The 22,396-nt window shown below is 44.2% G+C and overlaps 1 protein-coding gene across 9 annotated transcripts in view; it reads left to right on the top strand.

Moving 5' to 3' along the window:
- The window catches only part of PPIP5K1 (diphosphoinositol pentakisphosphate kinase 1), a 52,843-nt gene that overhangs the window by 4,130 nt on the left and 26,317 nt on the right, over nucleotides 1-22,396 (top strand). For 7 of the 9 annotated variants that reach the window (XM_084531701.1, XM_084531698.1, XM_084531695.1 and 4 more), the window contains exons 2-24: nucleotides 582-742; nucleotides 1,061-1,235; nucleotides 3,321-3,516; nucleotides 3,605-3,695; nucleotides 4,345-4,430; nucleotides 4,657-4,811; nucleotides 5,812-5,913; nucleotides 6,188-6,349; nucleotides 7,384-7,505; nucleotides 7,940-8,041; nucleotides 8,152-8,238; nucleotides 8,670-8,745; nucleotides 9,253-9,362; nucleotides 10,322-10,407; nucleotides 10,817-10,945; nucleotides 13,294-13,415; nucleotides 14,130-14,312; nucleotides 16,609-16,750; nucleotides 17,383-17,606; nucleotides 18,655-18,782; nucleotides 19,244-19,358; nucleotides 20,783-20,890; nucleotides 22,179-22,295. In XM_084531701.1, the coding sequence (XP_084387827.1) occupies nucleotides 1,089-1,235; nucleotides 3,321-3,516; nucleotides 3,605-3,695; nucleotides 4,345-4,430; nucleotides 4,657-4,811; nucleotides 5,812-5,913; nucleotides 6,188-6,349; nucleotides 7,384-7,505; nucleotides 7,940-8,041; nucleotides 8,152-8,238; nucleotides 8,670-8,745; nucleotides 9,253-9,362; nucleotides 10,322-10,407; nucleotides 10,817-10,945; nucleotides 13,294-13,415; nucleotides 14,130-14,312; nucleotides 16,609-16,750; nucleotides 17,383-17,606; nucleotides 18,655-18,782; nucleotides 19,244-19,358; nucleotides 20,783-20,890; nucleotides 22,179-22,295 (2,790 nt within the window). In that variant the 5' untranslated portion in view covers nucleotides 582-742; nucleotides 1,061-1,088. The remainder of the gene's footprint in view (nucleotides 1-581; nucleotides 743-1,060; nucleotides 1,236-3,320; nucleotides 3,517-3,604; nucleotides 3,696-4,344; nucleotides 4,431-4,656; nucleotides 4,812-5,811; nucleotides 5,914-6,187; nucleotides 6,350-7,383; nucleotides 7,506-7,939; nucleotides 8,042-8,151; nucleotides 8,239-8,669; nucleotides 8,746-9,252; nucleotides 9,363-10,321; nucleotides 10,408-10,816; nucleotides 10,946-13,293; nucleotides 13,416-14,129; nucleotides 14,313-16,608; nucleotides 16,751-17,382; nucleotides 17,607-18,654; nucleotides 18,783-19,243; nucleotides 19,359-20,782; nucleotides 20,891-22,178; nucleotides 22,296-22,396) is intronic. The other 2 variants (XM_084531697.1, XM_084531700.1) reach the window with 1 other exon arrangement.

Genomic DNA, 22,396 nt, shown 5'->3' with positions numbered 1-22,396 from the left:
GGCCAAGCGTGCCTCAGAAGAGGAAGTGCAGTAACTGTCAGCCTGGGAAAGGGTGGAGATCACGTGAGAGTACAAGAAGCAGCGGCAGAGTGTGCGTTTGTAGGAAATATTAGCATGAGGTGTTTACAAAGTCATCTTCTTGAGGTTGCACTTCCTGTACTGGTTTTGGCTGGGATAGAGGGAGGAAAGCTTTTCACCATGGGGAAACCAAAGTAAAGGGCAACCGCTTGACATTTGTGTGCACAGCTATGGACAGAGCTGAACAGTTGTGTCCTTGGTCTGTACAGGTCATGCATACTGTACATTCAACTCAGTTGCTTGTGTGGCTGACAGTGCTGCTCCTGTAGGCGATTGTGCAAGATGTGCTCATTTCCTAGTGTTTATAAAGAACGGCTTGTATCTGGATAACCAGACTCCATGGTCAAAGAGTAAATCAGAGCCAAGCTTGCAAAACGTAAAAAGTCCTGACCTGCAAGCCGCTGCTTCTTTTGTGTCTTCTTTACCTGCCAGAGTTGTCCTTCCTTTTCCCTTCTCCCCTGCAAACTCATATGTCTTTCAAACTGTTCTCTCTGTTACTTTAGGTCTTCTTGAGCTAGAAGGATGAAAATTGGCAATTGGAAAGTCACCGTCACTCTCCTAAGCTTCCTCCTAACTTCTGAGTCCCAGTTTGGGTGTACAAGGCTGCGAGCAAGTCTACCGTCCCATTCCATGATTTAAACAGAGGCTTGGAGCATGCATCATTGTAAGGTTTAAATTATTTCAGCGCTAGCAACACTGTCCCTTTCCCAGCTGGTGCAAAAGGGCTCATTGCACAATGGAGCTGCCTATCTAAAATGGTTCTGGGTCCTGGATCCCCTCCCACCCTGAGGGTCTCTTCCCGCATACCTCTGCCTAGAGGCTCTCTTCATCTCACCTGGCTCCCCCTGTTTGTCCTGGGCAGCGTGTCCCTGGACATGTTCACTCTAGCTCAGTCCCTGCCCTGCCCACCCTCACCTGCTTCCAGTGGCATCAGCCCTGGCTCAGGCCCTTCTTTACCACTTTTTGCACACTGTGATTCCAGAGCGGGATGGTCGGCCACCGAAGCTGCCATGTCGTCCCTGACGACCTCCAGTGAGAGAGAGAACTCCACTCCCAGGTTTGTTGTCGGTTCCAGGGATGATGAGACAGACTTTCTGGAATCAAACATGAAGACGGATGAAACCGATTTCTTTGAAGATGATGAAGAGGAGGAGTCGGTAAGGAGGTCCTGGCATTCTGGGTTGGAGCATCTGTGCAGAATTCCTGGGTTTCAGCCAGGTTTTGCATGGTTCCTGCTGAGGCCACAGACAGTCAGGACTGTGGGGAACATGGCATCAGGCTGTGTGGCACAGCCATGTGGAAGATGCATTGCACTGACATGCTGCCAGACTCAGTGCCTCGCGCTGCAGTAAATTCTAGCCTTTCCACTTGCAGGTCTTTTCCAGTTGCAACAGCAGATTTCTTTATCCTAGCAACTTAACCCTGATACTGCTGTAAACCTTTTGCTTTACCAGGGAACTTCTTGAGGAAAACTGAAGGAACTGTGAATAAGGGCAGAGAAGTGTCTGCAGGGAGGAAGCGTTTGCTCTTTTCTGTAGTCTCCAAGAACAGGCTGCAGAAAGGAGAATGATCTCCAGCTCCTGACTGCTTTTGGCCTCTATTCAACCCACCCTTTCAGTTCCCACAATGGCCTCTGTACCGGGCTTCTGTTCAGAGGAGCTTCGTGCCACTGAAATCATCTTGCCTTTGACCTTCACATGGTGAACTGCTCTGACTTAATCTTATTCCTAGTACAGTATGTAGGGACCTTGCAGAACTTTTATCAGCTGTTATCCTGTCTCTGTGCAGCCCATGGGGGCTAATACAGGTAGATCCTCTAGCACAGTTAAGAAAGGTCATCAGCAGCATATGCTGACCTCCTCTTTAAGGATGGGAAAGTAGATTTCCAAAGACAGTGCAGAGAAACCAGTGAATAGCTTGAACTTGTCTCTGCAAGACTCGTGGGCAAGGGCACTGCTATGAGGCAGAGGAACTCCTGACCTTTCATTCTGGTGATTGAGCTGGGACTTGTTTAAGTTGGTGATAGCTTTCGTGTTTTTGGTTTTTTGTTTGTTTGTTTGTTTTAATTCAGAATGGGCTGAGCAAAGTACTCTAGAGTGGAGTGGAATGTCCCTTGCTTCATTCCTGAGGAAAACACTAGTCCATCCCAGAGAAACAGTTAGGTGCCTTGGGCACATTAAGTGACATTTCCTCCTCTGAAGTTATGAGAAGTTGCTTTTCCCCCATGCAGATGCTTTAGGGTGTTGCACAGTCCTCTGCTGCTGGCCCCTCTAGTGAATTCCTGACAGAGATTGCCTTGAAATATCAAATACATCTGCAGCACATGGGGACTCAGCTTTAGGAAGGATACACTGATACAGTATTGATGCCCCAGTGATGGGAGTGCCCAGTGTTTGTGGCATTGTATTTTTGCTGTAGAACCTGAGCCCTTGGCTTTGCAAGTCAGTGCAGGTAACTTCTGAAGTCTCAGTTTATAGTTCGAAGCCACACTTGCATGTGCTGTGTAACCCACAGTCCTGTGTGTATCACTTCAGGTGACCTTACTGAGTTTGAACTTGCTTAGACCAGAATTACTTCATCAGGAAAACATCCAGTCTTCAATTAAAAACAGTCAGTGATGGAAAGACCAACACAGACCTTAGCCTGTTCTTCTGTTACAGTTACCAACACTTTTTGAATACAGGCCTTCTATCTTGCCTTATTCAACTTAAATTTGTCCCACTGGATCTTGCTATACCTTTGTCAAGTATATGGAAGAGCTGTTAGTACTGTTTCTCTTCTACTCACAACTACTTGCTGTTGTGATCTCCCCTTCATTTTCTCTCAGATAAAACAGACTGAGCTCCTGCTGTAGTCTTTTGCCATAAAGCATATGCAGCTCTTCTGTAAGTCTTCTTAAGTCTGCCACTTGTCCTGGTGAGTCCTGGAGAGAATATGAGGGAGGATTCCAGTCCCTGCTGCTTATTCAGGTGCCAGATATTTTTTCTCTGACCCTGTAAAAGGAGGAGGTACGTGTTGCCCAGCAAAGAAACAATCATTTTGGGCTGCTCCTTAATGACATCCACCAGTGGAATCTAGTGGGAGCTGGGACTGTGTATGGTCTGAGTCTAGGAAGGGCTGTGAGATCTTAGGGTTGGAAGAAAATCCTGTGTTTGTTCAGTATTGCCGCATTTGCACACTTAGAGCTTAAATTCAGTAAAGTAGCCAATCCTGAACTAAAACAGTCTGTGTCTTTCCTTTAGCCACCTGAACGGCAGATTGTGGTTGGAATCTGTGCCATGACCAAAAAGTCCAAGTCAAAGCCCATGACACAAATTCTGGAGCGTCTGTGCAAGTTTGAATATATCACAGTTGTGATTATGGGGGAAGATGTTATTCTGAATGAACCAGTGGAGAACTGGCCTTCCTGTGACTGCCTAATCTCCTTCCACTCCAAAGGTAAGAGTCTGTAGCAGGCCTTAGCCTACCTAAGATCTGGACAAGGGAGCTTCCATTCATTCTTTTTGTTTTGTTTTCTGTATTTCAGGATTCCCTCTGGATAAAGCAGTTGCATATGCCAAGCTGTGCAAGCCATTTTTAATTAATGACCTTGATATGCAGTATTATATCCAGGACAGGTAAGTGTCTGTGATCCAATAAAGCTCCTTCCCTCTTCCTTTGTCCGCTTTCTGTCCTTAGCATGCTGTGCAAGCTTCTTCCTGGCCACAAGCAAATGAGATGGGAAGGAAGGGTACTTTAGCAAGGCTTTTAGGGGTTGTTTCCCCATAACATGAAGGGGAGTAGATCTGGGGGTAAACCCATTGATACTTGGCATGTTTTGTCTTCTGGTTCAAATGCATTGTAAGGAATGGCCAAATGAAGAAGGATGTGGAAGTGGTCTCATGGGATGAGACTATCATGCCTAAGACAAAAAGACTACCCTCTTAGTAGGAGAGCCAAGTAGTGGGATGGCGTTCTGGGGCGGAAACTGGGGGCAGCAAGGCCAGGTCAGACCCTAAGGAAGTTATGTTGGTGAGGCACTTCAAGAGGCTTCTTAGCCAGTTAGTAAAACTAACTTGTAGTCATGTACCTCGGTGCATACAAACTGCTTTGGCTGTATATGGGCAGAGCTAATACTAGACGCCAAACCTCCCACCGTATTTTTGGGTTGTGTGCAGTGTTCCTGCAGGTGCTGACAGGTACTTCGAGGTGTAATTGTACTGAAAGAATTTCAGTTTCCCCATTCCAGACCATGCTGTTGAATCTCACTGTTTCTGTCCTCTCCAGGCGTGAAGTGTATCGGATCCTTCAAGAAGAGGGAATAGACTTGCCCCGCTATGCTGTCCTCAATCGAGACCCCGATAGACCAGAAGGTAAGTGCCCAGGCTCTTCTGAAAGCCATTTGCACGTACTGTACTATTTAGGATATTCTGCAGAGGCTGGGCACTGATAATCAGCTCAAGCAGGTCTGATTCGCGAGTCTATTGACTTTGGTGGAGAAAAGCCGTTGTGCCTACTGGCCAGGACTGAAGGGCTTCAGCTCTGCACAGGGGCTGCTTCCACTTTTCCTAACATGCTGCTGCTCTGCTTTGTCTTCAGAGTGCAACTTGGTGGAAGGAGAGGACCATGTGGAAGTAAATGGAGCTGTTTTCCCAAAGCCATTTGTAGAGAAGCCGGTCAGTGCTGAGGACCATAATGTGTATATTTACTACCCGACCTCAGCAGGTGGGGGCAGCCAGCGGCTCTTTCGGAAGGTGAGAGGATCTCTAGCTCTGGTGTTGAGACCAACAAATTTGTGGGTCTGAAAGATGCATGTGGCTTCAGGAGGGAGTGTTGGGGCAGGTGAAGGAGAAAGGAAGGTTTTGTGTTGGGGAACACAACTTCTTAGAAATTTTAGTTGAACCTTAAACAGCTGGGAATTCCAGAGGAATGTGTTTTGGTGGTAATGCTGACTTCACCTTTGTCATCCTACGTCTGCCCAGTGTCCTGTGTAGCAGTTACGGAGAAATGTGTCCCTTACTGAACTACATACTGTTTTTTTTCCATATCATTTCCTTGGTTTATTGAGATGATCCTTTTTAAAATCTGTTCCTGTCTGCTAACACGCTTGCTGCCTTTCTCAGCTTAGTGTTACTTGCAAATATAGTAAATGCACTATTTATTCATAGATTTCACAGAGAATCTGCCTTTACTCACTTCCTCTACTTTGCCAGCAAACAGTTAAAAGCTATGATGTATCTTTTTTTCCAATCACTTACACATCTGCCCTTAGTAAATCTAGACAGATTGTTTCCTTAGCTGGTGTACAGACATGCCATTTGAAATTGTATCCAAAGACTCACTAAAACTTAAAATGACATCATCTTCTGTCCATAAGATCTGTCATACTGTCCTAGAAAGAAGTAAAGCTGGTCTGATTGTGAACTGCCATCAGTTATTATCATTTCCTTATTAACTAGTCTCCTTACTTTACACATCTTTATCTACTATTTTTTGTTGCATATCCTTGTAGCAATTGGAGTCAACCTAAAGGTCTATAATAACTTTTCTCCTCTTTAGGCCTGGAAAAGGACATACCTATTGTCTGCCTTTTAGAGTCTTTTTTGTCCTCCATAATTGTGCTGTAACAGCTGGGGGTTCTGAGAGGTGTTCAGCCCATTCTCTCCCTGTGGGACAAAGCTTATGCTTTTTGTTCTTCCATATAAGAAAACAAACCCCACTGACTTCCCTGACGTGTTTATTCTTTGCTTTCAGATTGGTAGCCGGAGTAGCGTGTACTCCCCAGAGAGCAGTGTAAGGAAGACAGGGTCATACATTTATGAGGAGTTCATGCCTACAGATGGCACTGATGTAAAGGTAATGGAAAGCCTGGAATTGCTCCTACTGTCTCCAAGCCTGGGATAGCTGAAGGTTGGGCAGTCCTGCCTCAGTTGACTCTGGAGTGTTTGTTTAAGCTGTGAGGTGCTGTCTGTGCAGCTTGGATCCCAAACTGGGGAGTGGTTGTTCTGTAGATCATAACAGGAAGAAAGTGTGAGACCATCTAAATTTTTCCATGTGTCTGTGGTAGAACCTTCTGGAAGATGCAGTTACTCTAGATGGTTATGTCAGGTGTATCTATTTCTCTTCCTAGGTGTACACTGTTGGGCCAGACTATGCCCATGCAGAGGCTCGCAAATCTCCTGCTTTGGATGGGAAGGTTGAACGGGACAGTGAAGGGAAAGAAATTCGTTACCCAGTTATGCTGACTGCCATGGAGAAACTCGTTGCACGGAAAGTCTGTGTAGCCTTTAAGGTCTGCCTGTTTTCTCCTCTACACAAGCAGGATACTCCATGAATGTCTGATTTGTATCTCAAGCAGTGTTAAAGCCTGAGTTCTGTTACCCCACCGTGTTCCATGACTGCTGCCAGTTGCCATCTCTGCAGGCTGGGTACAGCTGGTCCTGCTGGCCCTGGCAGTTTGCTGGTCAGAGATGACTGGGAAAGCAGAAGGGCCTCCGCCAAATGTGCTCTGTGCTGGCAGGTGGCTGGTGTCCAGAGCACATCTAAGCATTTAATATCATATTCTGAGTGTGCTGCTTTGTCATATGTGCTGGTCCCTCCTTTACTATTCCTAGTTGTACATGTGTAGAGACCCTGACCTTCATTTCCTCTGCTTTTTTTTTTTTTTTTTTTTAATCTGGCTTTGGTGCACATTTGTGCTGTACTGTAGAGGTAGGTAGCTGAATGTATGCAAGTCTAGGTGTAGTTACATGACATGTTCAGCAGTGTCAACAGAAGCAGCACTTGACTACTTGTTCCTGGCTTCACTGCAATTTGCAACCCATGCAGCTGGGCTGATACAGCTGTTCCATTTTACAGCCTTTTCCACATACTGATGGATGTCTGTGAATTCATCACTTATTGTCTGTATTTCTTCAGTGTGCTTCAGAACCGTTGAGTTTAGAGGCAAGAGCAAGAGAGCCTGGAGCTGCTCTGTTCTGATCCTTAAGTGTTCTGTGGAGCAGGGGGGCTGGACCCTATAGGCTTAATCCAGGAGCTCATGGGCTGGGCTCTTGGTGCAGCTGTGAAGCTGTATAAGTTTGTGTAGAGGGCCTCTTACTGCTAACTTGTGGCTCTATTTTCCCGCTTTAAGACTAGTGAGGCAGGCGTAGAACGTAGAAGTGCTGCAGCAGCGGTGCCTTTGGAGGCACCAGTGGAGCTGAACTGGGCAGCATATGATAACTGGGCATGTGTGTCAGCCGTACTTGGCTGTGCATCTGCTGTCCTGCTTGCTGTACTCCCTCCCAATGTGCTTATGAATCCTGTGTCCTGTGTTTCCTCATGCAGCAAACAGTGTGTGGGTTTGACCTCCTGCGGGCAAATGGCCACTCTTTTGTTTGTGATGTGAACGGCTTCAGTTTTGTGAAGAACTCTATGAAGTATTATGATGACTGTGCCAAAATCCTTGGGTATGTAAAAGGGTAAAGGAACCCACAGCAAAGTATAGTGAATGGAGATGATAAGTATGACATAGAAATCTGTGGATGGTTCAGCTAGGGAAATTTGTTCAGAAGGTGAAAGCTTGGCTCTGGGAGGAAGGGGTTAATTATGTATAGCAGCTGGAACTCCTGCCTGCATTGGCATTAGCTGTCTTTTTCTATACCTGGAAGTATCCTACAGGATACATCTAAGATTGGTTGCTAAGGCCAGATGCAGTATTGGTGATGTGAGGGGAAATTGGTGTCCCCTGGGGGGTGCCCTAACTAGTCCTTGGTGTGCTAGATGTCTCTGCAAGGAAGGTAAGGAGATGATCTGTTTGTGGTTCTCAAATCTTTCAGCAGGACCACCAGGCAGGAGATGGAGAACCAAGGGAATGTGAGTTTTATGTTCTGATTTCTTCCAGAAACATAATAATGCGCGAGTTGGCTCCCCAGTTTCATATTCCCTGGTCTATCCCAACAGAGGCAGAAGATATTCCTATTGTCCCCACAACTTCAGGCACCATGTGAGTACTTGTCATCTTCTCAAATGAATGCCCCTGGAGGCTACATGAGGGACAAAGTGCAAATACCGTCCAAGGGACACATTTGTCAAGTATATCTTCTGTTTCCCCAGGATGGAGCTTCGTTGTGTTATTGCAGTCATCCGGCATGGAGATCGTACCCCGAAGCAGAAGATGAAGATGGAAGTTAAGCATCCTCGGTAAGAGTCAAGGCACAAAGATGCTGCATCGCTGGGAAGTGAGGAAGGCCCATTTGCTGAATTAAGAAGCACAGTAGAAGAGCACATGGAAAGCAGTGCTTTTTCCTGGCTCTATTCAATCAAATGTTTTCTTCTAAGTTGAGAGAGTCTTCTTTCCCCATAAGAATCTAGTCACCTTCTTTGTGAACACTGAAGGAAAGAGTGAAGGCTGCTACACCTTTCAAAGTGAAGTACCCCACTAAATTGCAAGATAGTGTCTACTTCCTTTTCTTAAATGAGCCTGGAAACATTAATTTTTATGAGAATTTCTGAAGGACCCAGTGGGCCTGCTGATTCTTCCTGAAGAATAGTGCATGAATCCATAAGTAGGGATGAAATTTGTAGCGCTGAAACAACAGAAACTATACCAGGGTTCTTTGTTGTCTCTACAGATTCTTTGAGTTATTTGAGAAATATGATGGTTACAAGACAGGGAAGTTGAAGCTGAAGAAACCAGAGCAGCTACAGGTGAGGGGAGCCCTCTCTGGGGTTACTGTATGGATGAAGGCAATTTGGATCCCAGTGTGAGGCAGTTTTTTGAGAGTGAGAAGACCCTCAGAAAGGCAACAGTCTGTTGCACAAACACTCCCTTTCTCATTCTCCACCCACTTTGCACTCAGCAGGGTAATAGTATGAGAGCATAGTGAAAACTGCTCCTGGATGATTTGAAGACTGTAGAACGAGGATGACCTTGCCCATCTGTTGTGGTTGCCTCCAGTGAGAGACAGCTCCAGGCTGGGGAAAGTTTGAGGCACCTGCTGGGTTCTAAATGGGGCTGGAGCACAGGGTGAAGATGCAGCAAACTGCAGTGTGAAAGTTTGTCCTCCCTGAGTTGTGTCTTACGAAGTGACATGCCTCTAAGGAGTATGTATGGCCCTGATGGTGGGTGAGACTGTCCGGAGGCCTTGTAAGATTATGGTGGTGAGTGAGAGGCAGAATTGCTGTGTGTTTGAGACAGTGTCTGCCCTCCAACAGGAAGTGCTGGACATTGCACGGCAGCTTGTGGTGGAACTGGGAACCCACAGTGACTGTGAGATTGAGGAGCGGAAATCCAAACTGGAACAGCTGAAGAGCGTCTTGGAGATGTAAGGATTCATATACTGGGGCACTGTGAGTCTGTCTCAGAGCCTTGGTCAGCATGTGATGCAGAAGCAAATTGGGCTGCTGATGTCTTAAGCAGCTAGTTCTCCAGAACTCAGGGAACTCTGTCCCTTGTTAGAAGCTATATGTGAAAGGTGCCATCCTGTTAATGTTTTCTCCTTAGCATCAAAACCGCTGTTGATTCTTATTCTAAGTGTCTCTGGTGTTTGTCTAAACAACTTGAGACAAAACTGAGCTTCCTTTGCTGTGGGAAAGGAGCTGGAGTCCTGTAATGACCATATTAATACGAAGCATTTTTATAAATTTGGAACAAATGTGATTTAAATAAGGTTGTTTGGTGACAAAAGTTTAACAAAGGGCAGCTTGGAAAACATGAAAAGAAGTTTGCATCCCCTTAGATTGCATATAGCTGAAATAAAAGACAGCGTGGTGGTGGTGTCATCTCAGAAACAAAAGGAAGGTTCCTCTCACTGTGGCATACGCAGGTGGTGTCTGAGGAGCACAGAAAATTATTTTTTTACCATGATTCTTTCCCCTGCTCTCTCTGCTCATTAGAGGTGTGGCTACACTTAGAGTGGCTGGCAGATTCTTTTTCTGTGATCCCGCTAATTCACTTGCTAAAGATGTAGATAAAGAATAACTCGGGTTGACTAAAGTTCTTGTGGGCGTATGAGAGCACAAAATGCTGTCAACTGAAGAGCAGGCAAGTAAATGGGTCTTTGAATTTCATTTAGGGAGGTTATATAGCTTTTTTTTTTTGAGTGTGTGTTCATGCCGGGTCACAGATAGATGTCAAAAATGTTCGTGTTCCACAGCAGTCGGTGTTGTAACAGGAAGTCAGTGTTTGTACTGTGTATTTTTGCTATGTGCTGTCTAGGGACCTCTGGATACAGGGTGAATGGGGATGGTTTATTTTTAATTTTTCCCCCTCTCACTGTGATAGGTACGGGCATTTTTCTGGCATTAACCGTAAGGTGCAGTTGACCTATCTGCCTCATGGACATCCAAAAGCTGCAAGTGAAGATGAAGGTAAAGAAATCAGACACTGCTGCCATGGTCTTTAAAGCCTGGTGTTTAAGAGTGTGTACAGCTATCCTACCTATAAAGACCCCTGGATATACAAGCAGAATTAATGACCCATGTCCTGTCTTTGCTGCCATCGTAAGAAGGGGTGAAGTGATACACAATGTAGAGTACCAGTACACCCTGGATGATGCCACAGGGCTTATGTTTCCAATTTAGTGAATGTCAGCCTATACCATCTGAAAGTAGTGGTTCTTAATTTGGTACTTGCTGGCTTGATTCTTGTGGATTCTGGGTCAGACTTGTGCTGAGAATTCTCTGCAAGGCTCTGGTGACAACTTCTTCTTCCTTCATTCTCTCCCATTGCAAGCTCAGCTTTGAGATCTGACATAGTGAGTACCTGTTTGTCTCCTAGAAGGTCGCAGAGAGTCTTCCCCTTCTCTTCTCCTGGTGCTGAAGTGGGGTGGAGAACTGACACCAGCAGGAAGAGTCCAGGCAGAAGAGCTGGGGCGAGCCTTTCGCTGTATGTACCCTGGTGGCCAAGGTAAGCTTTTTAAATATGTCTTAGGTCCTGTCCTGTGACTGTACCAGGTTGCTCAGCCTAGGTAATCACCAGTGTGAGGAATGCTCATATGTCTGTAGGTTGTGTGCAGCCTTTGTGATTCAGGTCATCACTGTTTTTGTTCTTTTGAGTTGACCTGATAAGGATTCAAGCAGGCTTTGCAACCAAAGATAGCTAAGCTAGCCAGCAGTGTTTGTTGCAGCGGTTAAACTTCAGAATGTTTTAGTATGGGACATAGAATCACTAAGGCTGGAAAAGCCTCTTTCAGTTAGTCTGCCTGTATTCAGAAAATCAAGCAAATCTAACAAAGTAATCCTGATGCAGCAACACTATTCAAAATTTATATATTTATTAAGAATTAAATTAGGTCAGATGTAGAGAACAGAGTAAATCTATCTTGGAAAACTGATAATTATGTTTTGGGACAGGGCAATAGTGAAGTAACTTACCTGTATTTTCTCTACCTTAATTCTGTGACTGTGAAAAGCACCTAGTACAGAGCTAGGAGCCCACCCCCTGCCAACAACAAGAACAAAAGACTGAGATTGCCTTTCTCATCCAAGTAAAAGAGTCAGAAGTAATATACTTCTATATCGGTCTGATGAGACCTATTTACTTAAGATAATTTAAGGTGAATTGGAAAAGATTTTCTTATAGAATAAGGGAGAATTAATCTAGGTGGAAGAGGATCAGGTTACAGAATACTAAAACAAAATGGACGTATGCAAGTCCATGGGTTCTGATGGGATGCCCCCATGAGTGTTGGAGGCAGCAGATGTCATTGAAAGGCCACTGTAGATTATCTTTGAAAGATCATTGTGACTGGAGGAGGTGCCTGAAGACTAGAGGAAAGGAAATGCCACTCCTGTCTTCAAAACTGGCAAGAAGAAGGACCAAGAGAGCTACAGGTTGGTCATGTACACCTTGATCCCTGGAAAGGTGATGGAGCAGCTAATCCTCAAAACTGTTTACAAACACATTAAGGAAGTTGATTGGGAGTTGGCAGCACGACTTCACAAAGGAAAAGCATGATTAACCAACCTGATAAATTGCAATGAAGTGACTGGCTTGGTTGATGAAGGGAGAGCAGTGGGTATTTTCAGTAAGACCTTTGATGCAGTCTCCCATAAAATCCTCACAGAGAATCTGATGAAGTGAGTATAGACTAGATGGACAGACAGTGGTGAGGACCAAAAGCTGGCTAAATGACCAGGGCCAGAGAGTGATGATCATGGCGTGAAGCCTAGTTAGAGGTCAGTAACTAGTGGTATACTGCAGAGGTCAATATTGGGTCCAGGCTTGTTTAACGTATTCATTAATGATCTGGATGATGGGGCAGAGTGTACCCTCAGCAACTTTGCAGATGACACAAAACTGGGAGGAGCAGCAGATACGCTAGGGGGTTGTACTGCCATCCAGAGGGAATTGTACAGGCTGGAAAAAGGGGCTGACAGGAGCCTCATGAAGTTTAAGAAGGAAAAATGCAAAGTCCCGCACCTGGAGAGAGAGCTTAATCTGCAGTGAGACGCTGTGTCACAGTTCCTGGAGAGCAGTTGGTACATGGCAGCTTTGTACAGATATACAGCTGACTTCTGTCTAATGTCTGTCCTTATCTAGCAGACTGTTTCTCTGAATTATGAGCTCAGAGCTGGGAGCTGTGTCCCCATCTTCTCATGCTGTGTGACTGGGTACTGTACAAATTCATCATGGGATTCCATCCGATAGCAAATGAGTCACCACTGTACTGTTTTTGGAGGGTCAGACTCAAAGCTGCATGAGTTGCTTTCTCTCATTACTGATCTGTCTCCTCTGGTTGACTCAGCCATCATAAATAAACTATTTTTCATGCCACAAGATAATTGTAGCTATACAGGATACGCTTTGGAAGCCAGGTGCTTCATTATTGGCTAGCTCTGGCTGCAGTTCTGATGGCAGCAGTACTTGCTTTTGTGCAGAGAACAAATAGAAGGAGGCAATTCTGTTGTGCTGCTTTATTCTGCACAGGGGCATTCAAGCTAGCAAAACAGTTACAGACTGTTGGAAGAGGATTGCTGCAACATTTAGACAGCATCAGACCTTTACTGGTGAATCCTCAATTTCATTCTCAAAATGAACTTTCCCAATTTAACCTGAAACATATTTTCAGGCTTCATGTATTGGCTAGAGCTCTCTGTTATGGAGCAGACTAAATGCTAGCTGCGAAAGTGATTAATTCTCTACAAAACTTTGTTACTGCAAGGAAGTTGTCTAAAGTAGTGGTATTCTGCAGTATACTCAGCTGATAGTCTTGAAGATGTCAGAATACTATTTTGACCTTGTTCTCTTTCCAGGTGATTATGCTGGTTTCCCTGGCTGTGGCCTGCTCAGACTGCACAGCACATACCGTCATGATCTCAAGATTTATGCCTCCGATGAGGGACGAGTTCAGATGACAGCAGCAGCTTTTGCAAAGGTTCTTCCTCTCTTGGGCATCTACATTCTGCTACGTTGGTCTTAGAATATGACAATTCTAAAGAAAACTTCTGGTGATGAGGAAGGAACTGTCCTAGTAGTTTCCACGTGCCTGTTGGGAGGGCAGTGGTACACTATGCTATTAGCAAGTTTGTGGGGCAGCACTGGAAACCCAGTGTAGCTGCACATGTATGTTGTCTTTGGTATTATGGCCAATATAGGACTCGAGGAGTTATTTACAGAGTATTGCTGGTGTTTAATGTTAGAACACTTGCTGAGTATTAACTGCCTACAAAATGAAAGTTTCTGACTGCCCAGCCCAAAGGCAAATGTCTTTGGTGCCCAGACACCAGATGTCTTCAGTGCATTTTTGGGGTGAAGGCTGGGGAAGAGACAGATTCATCTGCCAAGGGGGATCCTATGGTAACCATAGCTGTTCTTCAGAGCCTCTGCTGTATCAACATTTTCCAGCAAATTGTCTTGCCTGCTTAAGGATTGCCTAGACAAATCTGGGACTGCTGCAGGCAGAGATGGTGTTTTGCCTAGAAAAATGGCTGATGCTGATGCTAGAAAAAGTAGATGCTGGTGCTGGAAAAATGCTCTTCAAGGACAGTTGAGATTTCACTCAAGTTGACTGAAGGTTGGCCTTGAAACTAACAGAAATGTTTGTTGCATGGGTTGCACATAGCTGAAATCTTGTCCTCTGTTGTATTAGGGTCTGCTGGCCCTGGAAGGAGAGCTGACCCCCATCCTGGTGCAAATGGTGAAAAGTGCCAATATGAATGGTCTCCTGGACAGTGACAGTGATTCTCTTAGCAGCTGTCAACACAGAGTGAAGGCACGACTGCATGAAATCATGCAGAAGGATGCTGAGTTTTGTGAAGAAGATTATGAGAAGGTAAAGCACCTGCATAGCCTTAGAGCTTCCTGTGTCTTGAAGGAGAAGAGTGTTGCTAGAGTGGTTTAATATGTGAAGGTGGCTGGGATGTGAACAGTAGTTCTGTTAGTCTCAGATCAGCTCTAGTCAGAATTGCAGGATATAAACAGAGCTTAGGAATGGCAAAGGAAGGATTTTGGGGAGTAACAATCCCTGTATTTCTCCAAGTGGAAATCCTCACAGTTGTTCCGGTGTCCACTTGTCCGCTTCAAGAATCATCATCATGGTACCTTTCTCTCCCTTTAGAAGTCCCAGTGCATTTTATTCTCATTACTATGCCAGAATAAAATGGGTTTGACAAACCTGTTTTATAAATGCATGCACAAATATGCGATTGGCTGACATTTGGCATTTTTTTCAAAGATTTTCAGTGTGTGAAATCAATGTATCCCTTGTTAGAGGAAAGCTCCAAGCTGTTGAGGAAGAAGTTGCTCCTCCAGTCTTGTGAACTATGTCTCATACAGGTTAAAATTTAAAAAAATAGATCTGGGGGAATTTTTAGTGAGGACGCTACAAAAACCTCTTTCTTCAGTGGTGTACAGAAAACACTATCCAACATTGATGCTGGAGTGTCAAAAACTAAATGGCTTTTTATAAAACAATGGGTCCTGCAATAAGCTGGCCACGATCGCATGACCTTCTATGTATGCTCTTGCACAAAACTGTAGGGAAAATGTGCCGGTCTAGGGCAGAGAATGAGAACTACATTCAGAAGGGGAGTGATGATGAAAAGAGCAGTGGAGTCAGCTGAAAAGCTGCAAAAGACATTGCCGCTTCTGTGTAAGAGAAAATTCCTCTCCAGTTGGTTGCTTCTCTGCAGGATGGGAAAGTGGTCTCAGAATAGCCTGCCAATGTGGTAGCTCTCACTGGTTTATTCCCTCCCTTTCCCTTCTCCCCTAACCAGGAATCTGGCTTTTTAGCAGCTCTGTCCAAGTGTATACTGTACTGTATGCTACATGTACTGTATACTGCACCTGATAGCCCCAGTGTAGGAATCACATGCATAGCAATGTGAGTTGCTTGCTACTTAAATCAGATTGATTGTGCCAGCTAGGGGTTAAAAACAGTATGTTTTGCAGCAGAGAGAATTATAAACATGATTCAATAGGAACTACGATGAACTTTTGAAACAACTTGATATGGAGTAGGGTGAACTTTGGATCTATAAACCCAAAGTAACTATCTTTTGTAAGTGATCTCTATGCAGAAGAGACAGTATTTCATGTGACTTTTTTTTCCCCTTTCACTATCTAATTTCATTAAGGTCTATGTTGATACAAAACTTGCTGAACATGCTTCAGATGCCAGTTTGTCTTTGGAAAAATCTCCTTTCTGTAGTCCAACTAGAAGTTCTGGATTTGGACTGCTGCGTGAGCCTGTGATTTGCACGTGGTGAGGCTAGGTGGCCACAATCTTCCTGCTTGGTTTTCAAGCCAGTGAATCTTTGAGCTCCTATTTTTGTATGCTGTGGCTCATGACTTGGAGGGATAAGATTGTGGCAGAGACTAAGGCTGTAAGCACAAGAGCCAAATGCAATAGGCTTTGTTTATCCTGGCCTTACAGGAAACCACATGTCAGTGATATAGGTGACATAAAGCAAGAAGACTGTTCTGTCCTTATCTTCTTTGGGGCTCCCTGATTTGGGTGCATTGCTGCATGCTGCCTGAAACAATCCAAGTTGCTGTGGGTGGGCAATTCACCTTTGCCAGATTCTAGATCTTTTGTGCACATACGAACAGATCTTTTGGATACAAACCCTTACGTGGTCCTGTCAGTGTCTGGTAACTGAAGAGTAGAGAGCACATGCTACATCCAGCACTGTAGCTGCCTCTCCAACAAGTCCCTAGACACTTTATTTTTCCCAGACTCTGAGATACGATTACAGAATATTTTTTTTTCCCAGACTCTGAGATATGTTTACAGAACTGAAATCTATTACCATTAAGGAATATATTTATCACCTCATAAAAATACGTAAAACACCTGTGGAGCCCTTCTGTTCAAGCACAGAAGCAAAGCAAGCCAAGAGTGGATATTGTAGGTGGAGGAAGGTCTGATCTGACAGGAGCAGTTGTTTGCTCTGAGTTTGATTCTAAGAACATGCTTAATTACCTTGAGCGTTACACCAGGTTATTACACTTGGCTGGGAACGCAACTTCAGTACCTAATTGTAAAGCAGGGCAGCTGAAGAAGGCAGATATTTTGTGTTCACAGTCTGTAAAGCTACTGACTAATCTCTGTTGTTATCTTCTCTCAGCTGGCACCTACAGGTAGTGCTTCTCTGCTCAACTCCATGACCTTTATCCAGAATCCAGTAGATATCTGTAACCAGGTGTTCACCCTGATTGAGAATCTCACCTCCCAGATACGAAAACGTCTAGAAGACCCAAAATCTGCAGGTAAGTATCAGAGCTGGGAAGAGTCTGCAGCAGATGCATTTATTCTTCTGTCTTCAGAGCTCCCAAACATCACTGTGATTTATATATATAACTATAGCAAAGAAATTGTAGAGTGAAATTTTGTGTGTGCTATTGATATAGAAGGCTCCTATTCTGCTTTCAGCTACTGGTAAAGAGAGCTGTAATGCAACAGAAATGTAATATGTATTTTGGTTTTAGAAGGAATATAATCAGCAGCACTATGGCCTGGAGGGATATGCTTGGCTTTTTCAGGAATGTCTTGGAGGGTAGGTCAAGGCTGTAGGCAAGTTCTTTGGGTCATGACTTACTAACCTCTGAGAGTTTTCCTTATAACAGTGCAGAGGCTGTATAAAGGCACCTGTGGGACATGGACACATTCTATGGTAGACAAGCTGTAAGGAAAGCAGTTTCACTTTTTCCAGATATTTCAGAAATAATTTATTGCTGTAGGTTAAGATGCATTGCAACAGGTCCGATGGCTTTTCCAGGCTCGGATTCCTGTGGGTGGCATAATGCCTTCTGTGCTGGGAGAAGTCAGGTGTAGCTGTCACTTGAAATCTACATGGAATTAGGCAGGATGTGAATGCGTTTTTGTGTTCTCTGCTGTTTAGACCTGCAGCTGTACCACAGTGAGACTTTGGAACTGATGCTGCAACGCTGGAGTAAGCTGGAGAGAGATTTTCGCATGAAGAGTGGCCGTTACGATATTAGCAAGATCCCCGATATCTACGACTGCATCAAGTATGATGTACAGCACAACTGTGCACTGAAACTGGAAGGCACAGCTGAGCTCTTCAGACTCTCTAAAGCCCTGGCAGATGTGATCATACCCCAGGTATAGCCTGTCCTGCCTGTGTGAAGATATCTGTGGTGCCACTTTATGACCTATTCTCTGTTTTTTTTGTGTCTCCTGCACATTAACTTTTAAAGCAGTGTAACACAGATATTTCTCAGGTATCTCTTCTACTGTTTGTATAATGCCAAAACCATATATGACATAAGATATGGCAATGCTTTCTTCACGGATGAGGATTCTAACAGCATTAGAGCAATCAACAGCTGATGCAGCAGATTTCTCATGATCATCACAGTGCATTGTAGCACAGCTTCAAGTTGAGTGTGTGCTCTGTACAACATCACATCTTCCACATGCAAGATTGTACCTGGGGATAGGGTTTTCTGCATTAAAGTGAAGGCTTTTTATGGTGGATCTAATGTCCTTGTTAAACTAGGACTTGTTGAGTTTGCAAATTTGGGTTGCTTCTCACAAATTTTTTGCATGTAGAAACGGGAGGGGAAAGGAGGGCCATTTGCAATAGCTCTATTTATTCACCATTGTTCTGTCCCACTTGAGGCACAAATCTTTCATTTATGTGGAATGAGCTTCTAACAGCAGGGTCCAGTTGCCTTGGGCCCATGTAAGGCAGAAGTGGGATTCTAAGCTTTCCCAGACTACTCCTGATGAGAGATCCTTTGGCCATTTACAGCTTGGCTCTTCAAGTTTTATCGCTGCAAATAGCAGTTGTTGCATTGCTACTCATGACAGATCTGGGTATGTGTGTTCATACATCAAATTGTATTCGTCCTGAGAGAAAGCTCCCTGTCAGGTACTTGTCTCTCTCAGTTGTTGAAAGTCTACTGATGGTTGTGTCCAGGCAGTCTGGGATTCTTGGAGGAGCCTCTTTATGTGGAAGAAATTAGAAAGTTGCTGAGTGGTGTTTCCCTTTCTGGCCTTGCTTAACTGCAGTTCTGTTTGTGGACAGGACTGTGGAAGTTCAGCCTCTTTTCATCTGAAGATGTGGCAAAGAACAAAGGCTCAAAGATATCTATTGTGTTTTTTTGTTTGTTTGTTTTGTTTTGTTTTTCATTTTGTTTTCCTGCAGGAATATGGAATTAATAAGGAGGAGAAACTGGAGATTGCTATTGGCTTTTGTCTTCCTCTCATTAAAAAGATCCAGTTGGACCTACAGAGAACCCATGAAGATGAGTCTGTCAACAAACTACATCCTTTGTAAGGACTGTTGCATGCTGTTATTGGTGGGTTGGGCCAGCTTTGGGGCAGTGTGTGGGAGCCATGCAGAAGAGTGTACTGGTGTGTGAGGAGGCACTGGACATATGTTGGTTTGTCTGATGCTCCTTGAAGTGGAAGGGAAATGGAAAGACACATTGAGACTGCTGAGAGTGAGCCAAGGTGCCGAAGAAGCTTAAACCAATTGTAGCTGGATGGTGGTACCTTCATTCCTGTCGCTGCAAGGGGCAAGTGCTAGTGTGACGTAGGCACTTCTGCCTGTGTGTCTACCACAAAACTTGCTGCTTCTGTCCCTAATGCTCACTCTGCTTGTTCTATTTGTGCGTCTCTTTGACAGTTCCCAGTGTATGATTTCCTTGTTAAGTAAACAGAAATGGTGCTGTATGGTGGATGTTAATACACTGGCAGACTGTGGGTAACATGGGGCTAAACATTTTTTTTAGGTACTCAAGAGGAGTTTTGTCACCGGGTCGCCATGTTCGGACACGGTTATACTTCACCAGTGAGAGCCATGTGCACTCTCTGCTCAGCATCTTCCGCTATGGGGGGCTCCTGGATGTAAGTGTTCCAGCAATGCTCACAGAGTAAGCCTCCCTGCTTTTTCTTGGTAGCCCTTTCCAAGGTAGACAGTGTTTGCAGGTTGCCCCTTTAGCCAGCGTTCCCAGTAATGATGTGCATCAGTGGCCTCTGGCCTGCTCCATTTCTGCTGTGTTTGCATGTTGCAGCTTCCTGCCTTTCTGGCATGGAGGAGGATTGGTCTTCCTCTTTCCTGCCACTGCCTGCCTTGCTTGTGCAGAGGCATGTTTTCTCCAAAAGTTCTGTTGATTTTAGATGAGTCTAGACCACTTGCCTGTGTAGGAAGATAGCAATATGAGGCAGTGGTGATGCAGGAATTTCTTCCTGCCTCCTTCAGCTCTTTATTTAAAAAGTTATGCAGTCGCTGTTATTTCTTGTTTTTTGGTCAATTTTAAGTCAAGAAAATCAGTTTGCTTACAGAAGAATTGACTTGGGGTTGCAAATGCATAGGGGGTGCTCTCTACCAAAGGGACAGACAACACAGTTTTAGGGGACAAACTTATCCAATCCAGCCTCTTCCTGTGCTCTCATAATCTGCTTCCTCAAGGAATCATCATGCAGGCCCTGAGAAAAGCTCTGCTTTATACTGTGATTTATCTACCTGCTTTTAAGCGTGGTGTTCTCAAAAGCCTTGAGAGTTTGGGGTTGTTTAGCAGGTGTGATTTCTGATGTCTTTGGAAGCTACATATATCTGCAGGCAGCCATCATGCAAGTACCTCTGTATTACTTGCTCACTCCATAAGATGCTGCTTTATTCCCCACACAAGTGTCAGAGGATGCCATGTTGCCAGCATAAGAATGTTAAGCTGCATCTCAGTTTATATGTACCGATGGGGTTCATTTCATGACCATCAAGGTGGTAGGACACTCCACAGCAGCATGAGTGGCACTTTAGTTATGGCCAATCCCCAGCAGTGCTGGGAAACAATTATGGGTGGGCTGCCCTGCCTTGTGGAGCCCAAGGGTCCAGTGTAGCTCTGTCATTCAGCGTTGTGTACAAGCAGCTTCACTCAGTCCTTTATTTACCAGTTCATTCCTTGTGCTTTTTTTGTGGTTTCTCTAAGATACTCATTCTGTAGAACACTGAGAATGACTGTGTTTGGGTACTGCTGTGGGTTATGCTTTTCTTCAGTCAGCATGGCATAGGGGGCTTGCATCTGGATGTGCTCAGAACTGCACGTGAATTGTATGGGTAGCTGTAGTATCCCTCTATGCAATTGCTCCTTACTGTAAGCATCCTGCCCTCATTGCAAGGTCATCTCTCTTCATGCAGTTAAGCAAGATGTTTTTGTCCTGACAATGCTGTTACCTCGTGGAGAGGCTAAGTCTCTCAGACCCATTTCACTGAATGCTGCAAGGTGTCTGCTGTTGCTTATTCCATGCGACTGTTTATGTGTATATATCAGGAGAACAAAGACCAGCAGTGGAAGAGAGCCATGGACTATTTGAGTGCTATCTCAGAGCTGAACTACATGACCCAGATTGTTATCATGCTCTACGAGGACAACAACAAGGTGAGGGATATAGCTGTAGGACAAAATCCTTCCTGCCATGATGCAAGGCACAGTCCCCTGAGAGATGTGTTCAGCTGGGAAGTTTGTGACCTGAGCTCTCTCACCTTGTGAATAATGATGGATGGATCATTTACACAACCACTAGTTCTTATTTTTAGGTGAGAGGAAGTGACCCAGTTAATGTTTGTTACACGTAAGCAGGATGCCATCCTGATCAGTAACACCAAACTTACATATTTGATACTAGCTATTGTAAAGCATGTCCTAAAGAAAAATCATTTGGTGTTTCTTACTATTAATTACAAATGAACAATAAGAAAAACAAAATAAAACCGAATTATATTTGACAGTTTATTCAGAATATTTCTAAAAAATGTCCATAAATCCCACATTCATAAACTTTTATTTATTAAAAATAGACTGGTATAGTTAGGGAAGTATATACTGATATCTTCAGGAAGTAAAGATAATCACTTAAAAAACAGATGGAATATGGAAGGTGACAGTGATGACCATAAATAGTTTTGACACTGAATTGTACATACTGAATCCCAGGTTTGGTGACCTGTACTGCAGGAGGTCATAGTGGGTGAGAGGAGCAGTCCCTTTTTTCTGTAAGCTTTAGAATTAGAATTTTGTATTCAGAGAGTTGATGTGGGATTTTAATGGTAGAATAGAGATCTTGAGTTGTGGTATAAGTCTGTTAGTGAGTTGAGATGATAAAACTTTGGGTTTTCATTAGTGCCAGATCCTGTAAAAGCTCTGGCTACCTTTTAAATATATATATATATATATATGTATATATAAAATAAATATATATATAAGTTTTTAATAAGTTTTATATATATATATGTTTTAAATTAATATGAGAGACAGTTACTTAAATCTTGGAGTAACTTGACTAAAGTTATAGGAGGGAACCCATCTCTCCCTGTGCCAGTAAGTTCTGATTTTGCAACAGGAGTGGATCAGAAAGGGGCTATGCTTTAGGTTTGTATATATACATATAGCCTGATGCTGTTTTGGTCTTCTGGTGGCTGTTACCACAAAATAACAACAGTTTGAATGCCTCAGCTTTGTGCTAATAAAGGCTGTCCTTTTGGATGAGACAAACTTAGAGCCAGTATGTTTGTGGTTCCTTGTTGCTTCTGCCTTTCTTCCGAAAGGATGTGCTTGGGATGCGTGCTGCACCAGCATGGTGGGCTGACCTAAGTCCAGATCATGGCCTGTGCTGACAGTGGGATTAATTTTTATTCGTTTATTTATTCCCTATCACTCCTGTTCACAGGACCCATCTTCAGAAGAGCGTTTCCATGTGGAGCTGCATTTCAGCCCTGGTGTGAAAGGCTGTGAGGAAGACAGAAATGTCCCCACGGGATTTGGCTTTCGGCCTGCATCAGCAGAGGTGAGCACATTGTCCTAGACAAGAGTGACACTGTGCCCTGTGTGCTGGGGACATGGTGAGCATGGATCTGTCAGACCCCATACTGCTCTGCCGGGCCCTGT

This window comes from Aythya ferina, assembly GCF_964211825.1.
Source record: "Aythya ferina genome assembly, chromosome: 11".
In the NCBI taxonomy this organism is placed as follows: domain Eukaryota; kingdom Metazoa; phylum Chordata; class Aves; order Anseriformes; family Anatidae; genus Aythya; species Aythya ferina.
Note: the sequence above shows the minus strand (reverse complement) of the source record. Positions and strands in the feature narration are given on the sequence as shown.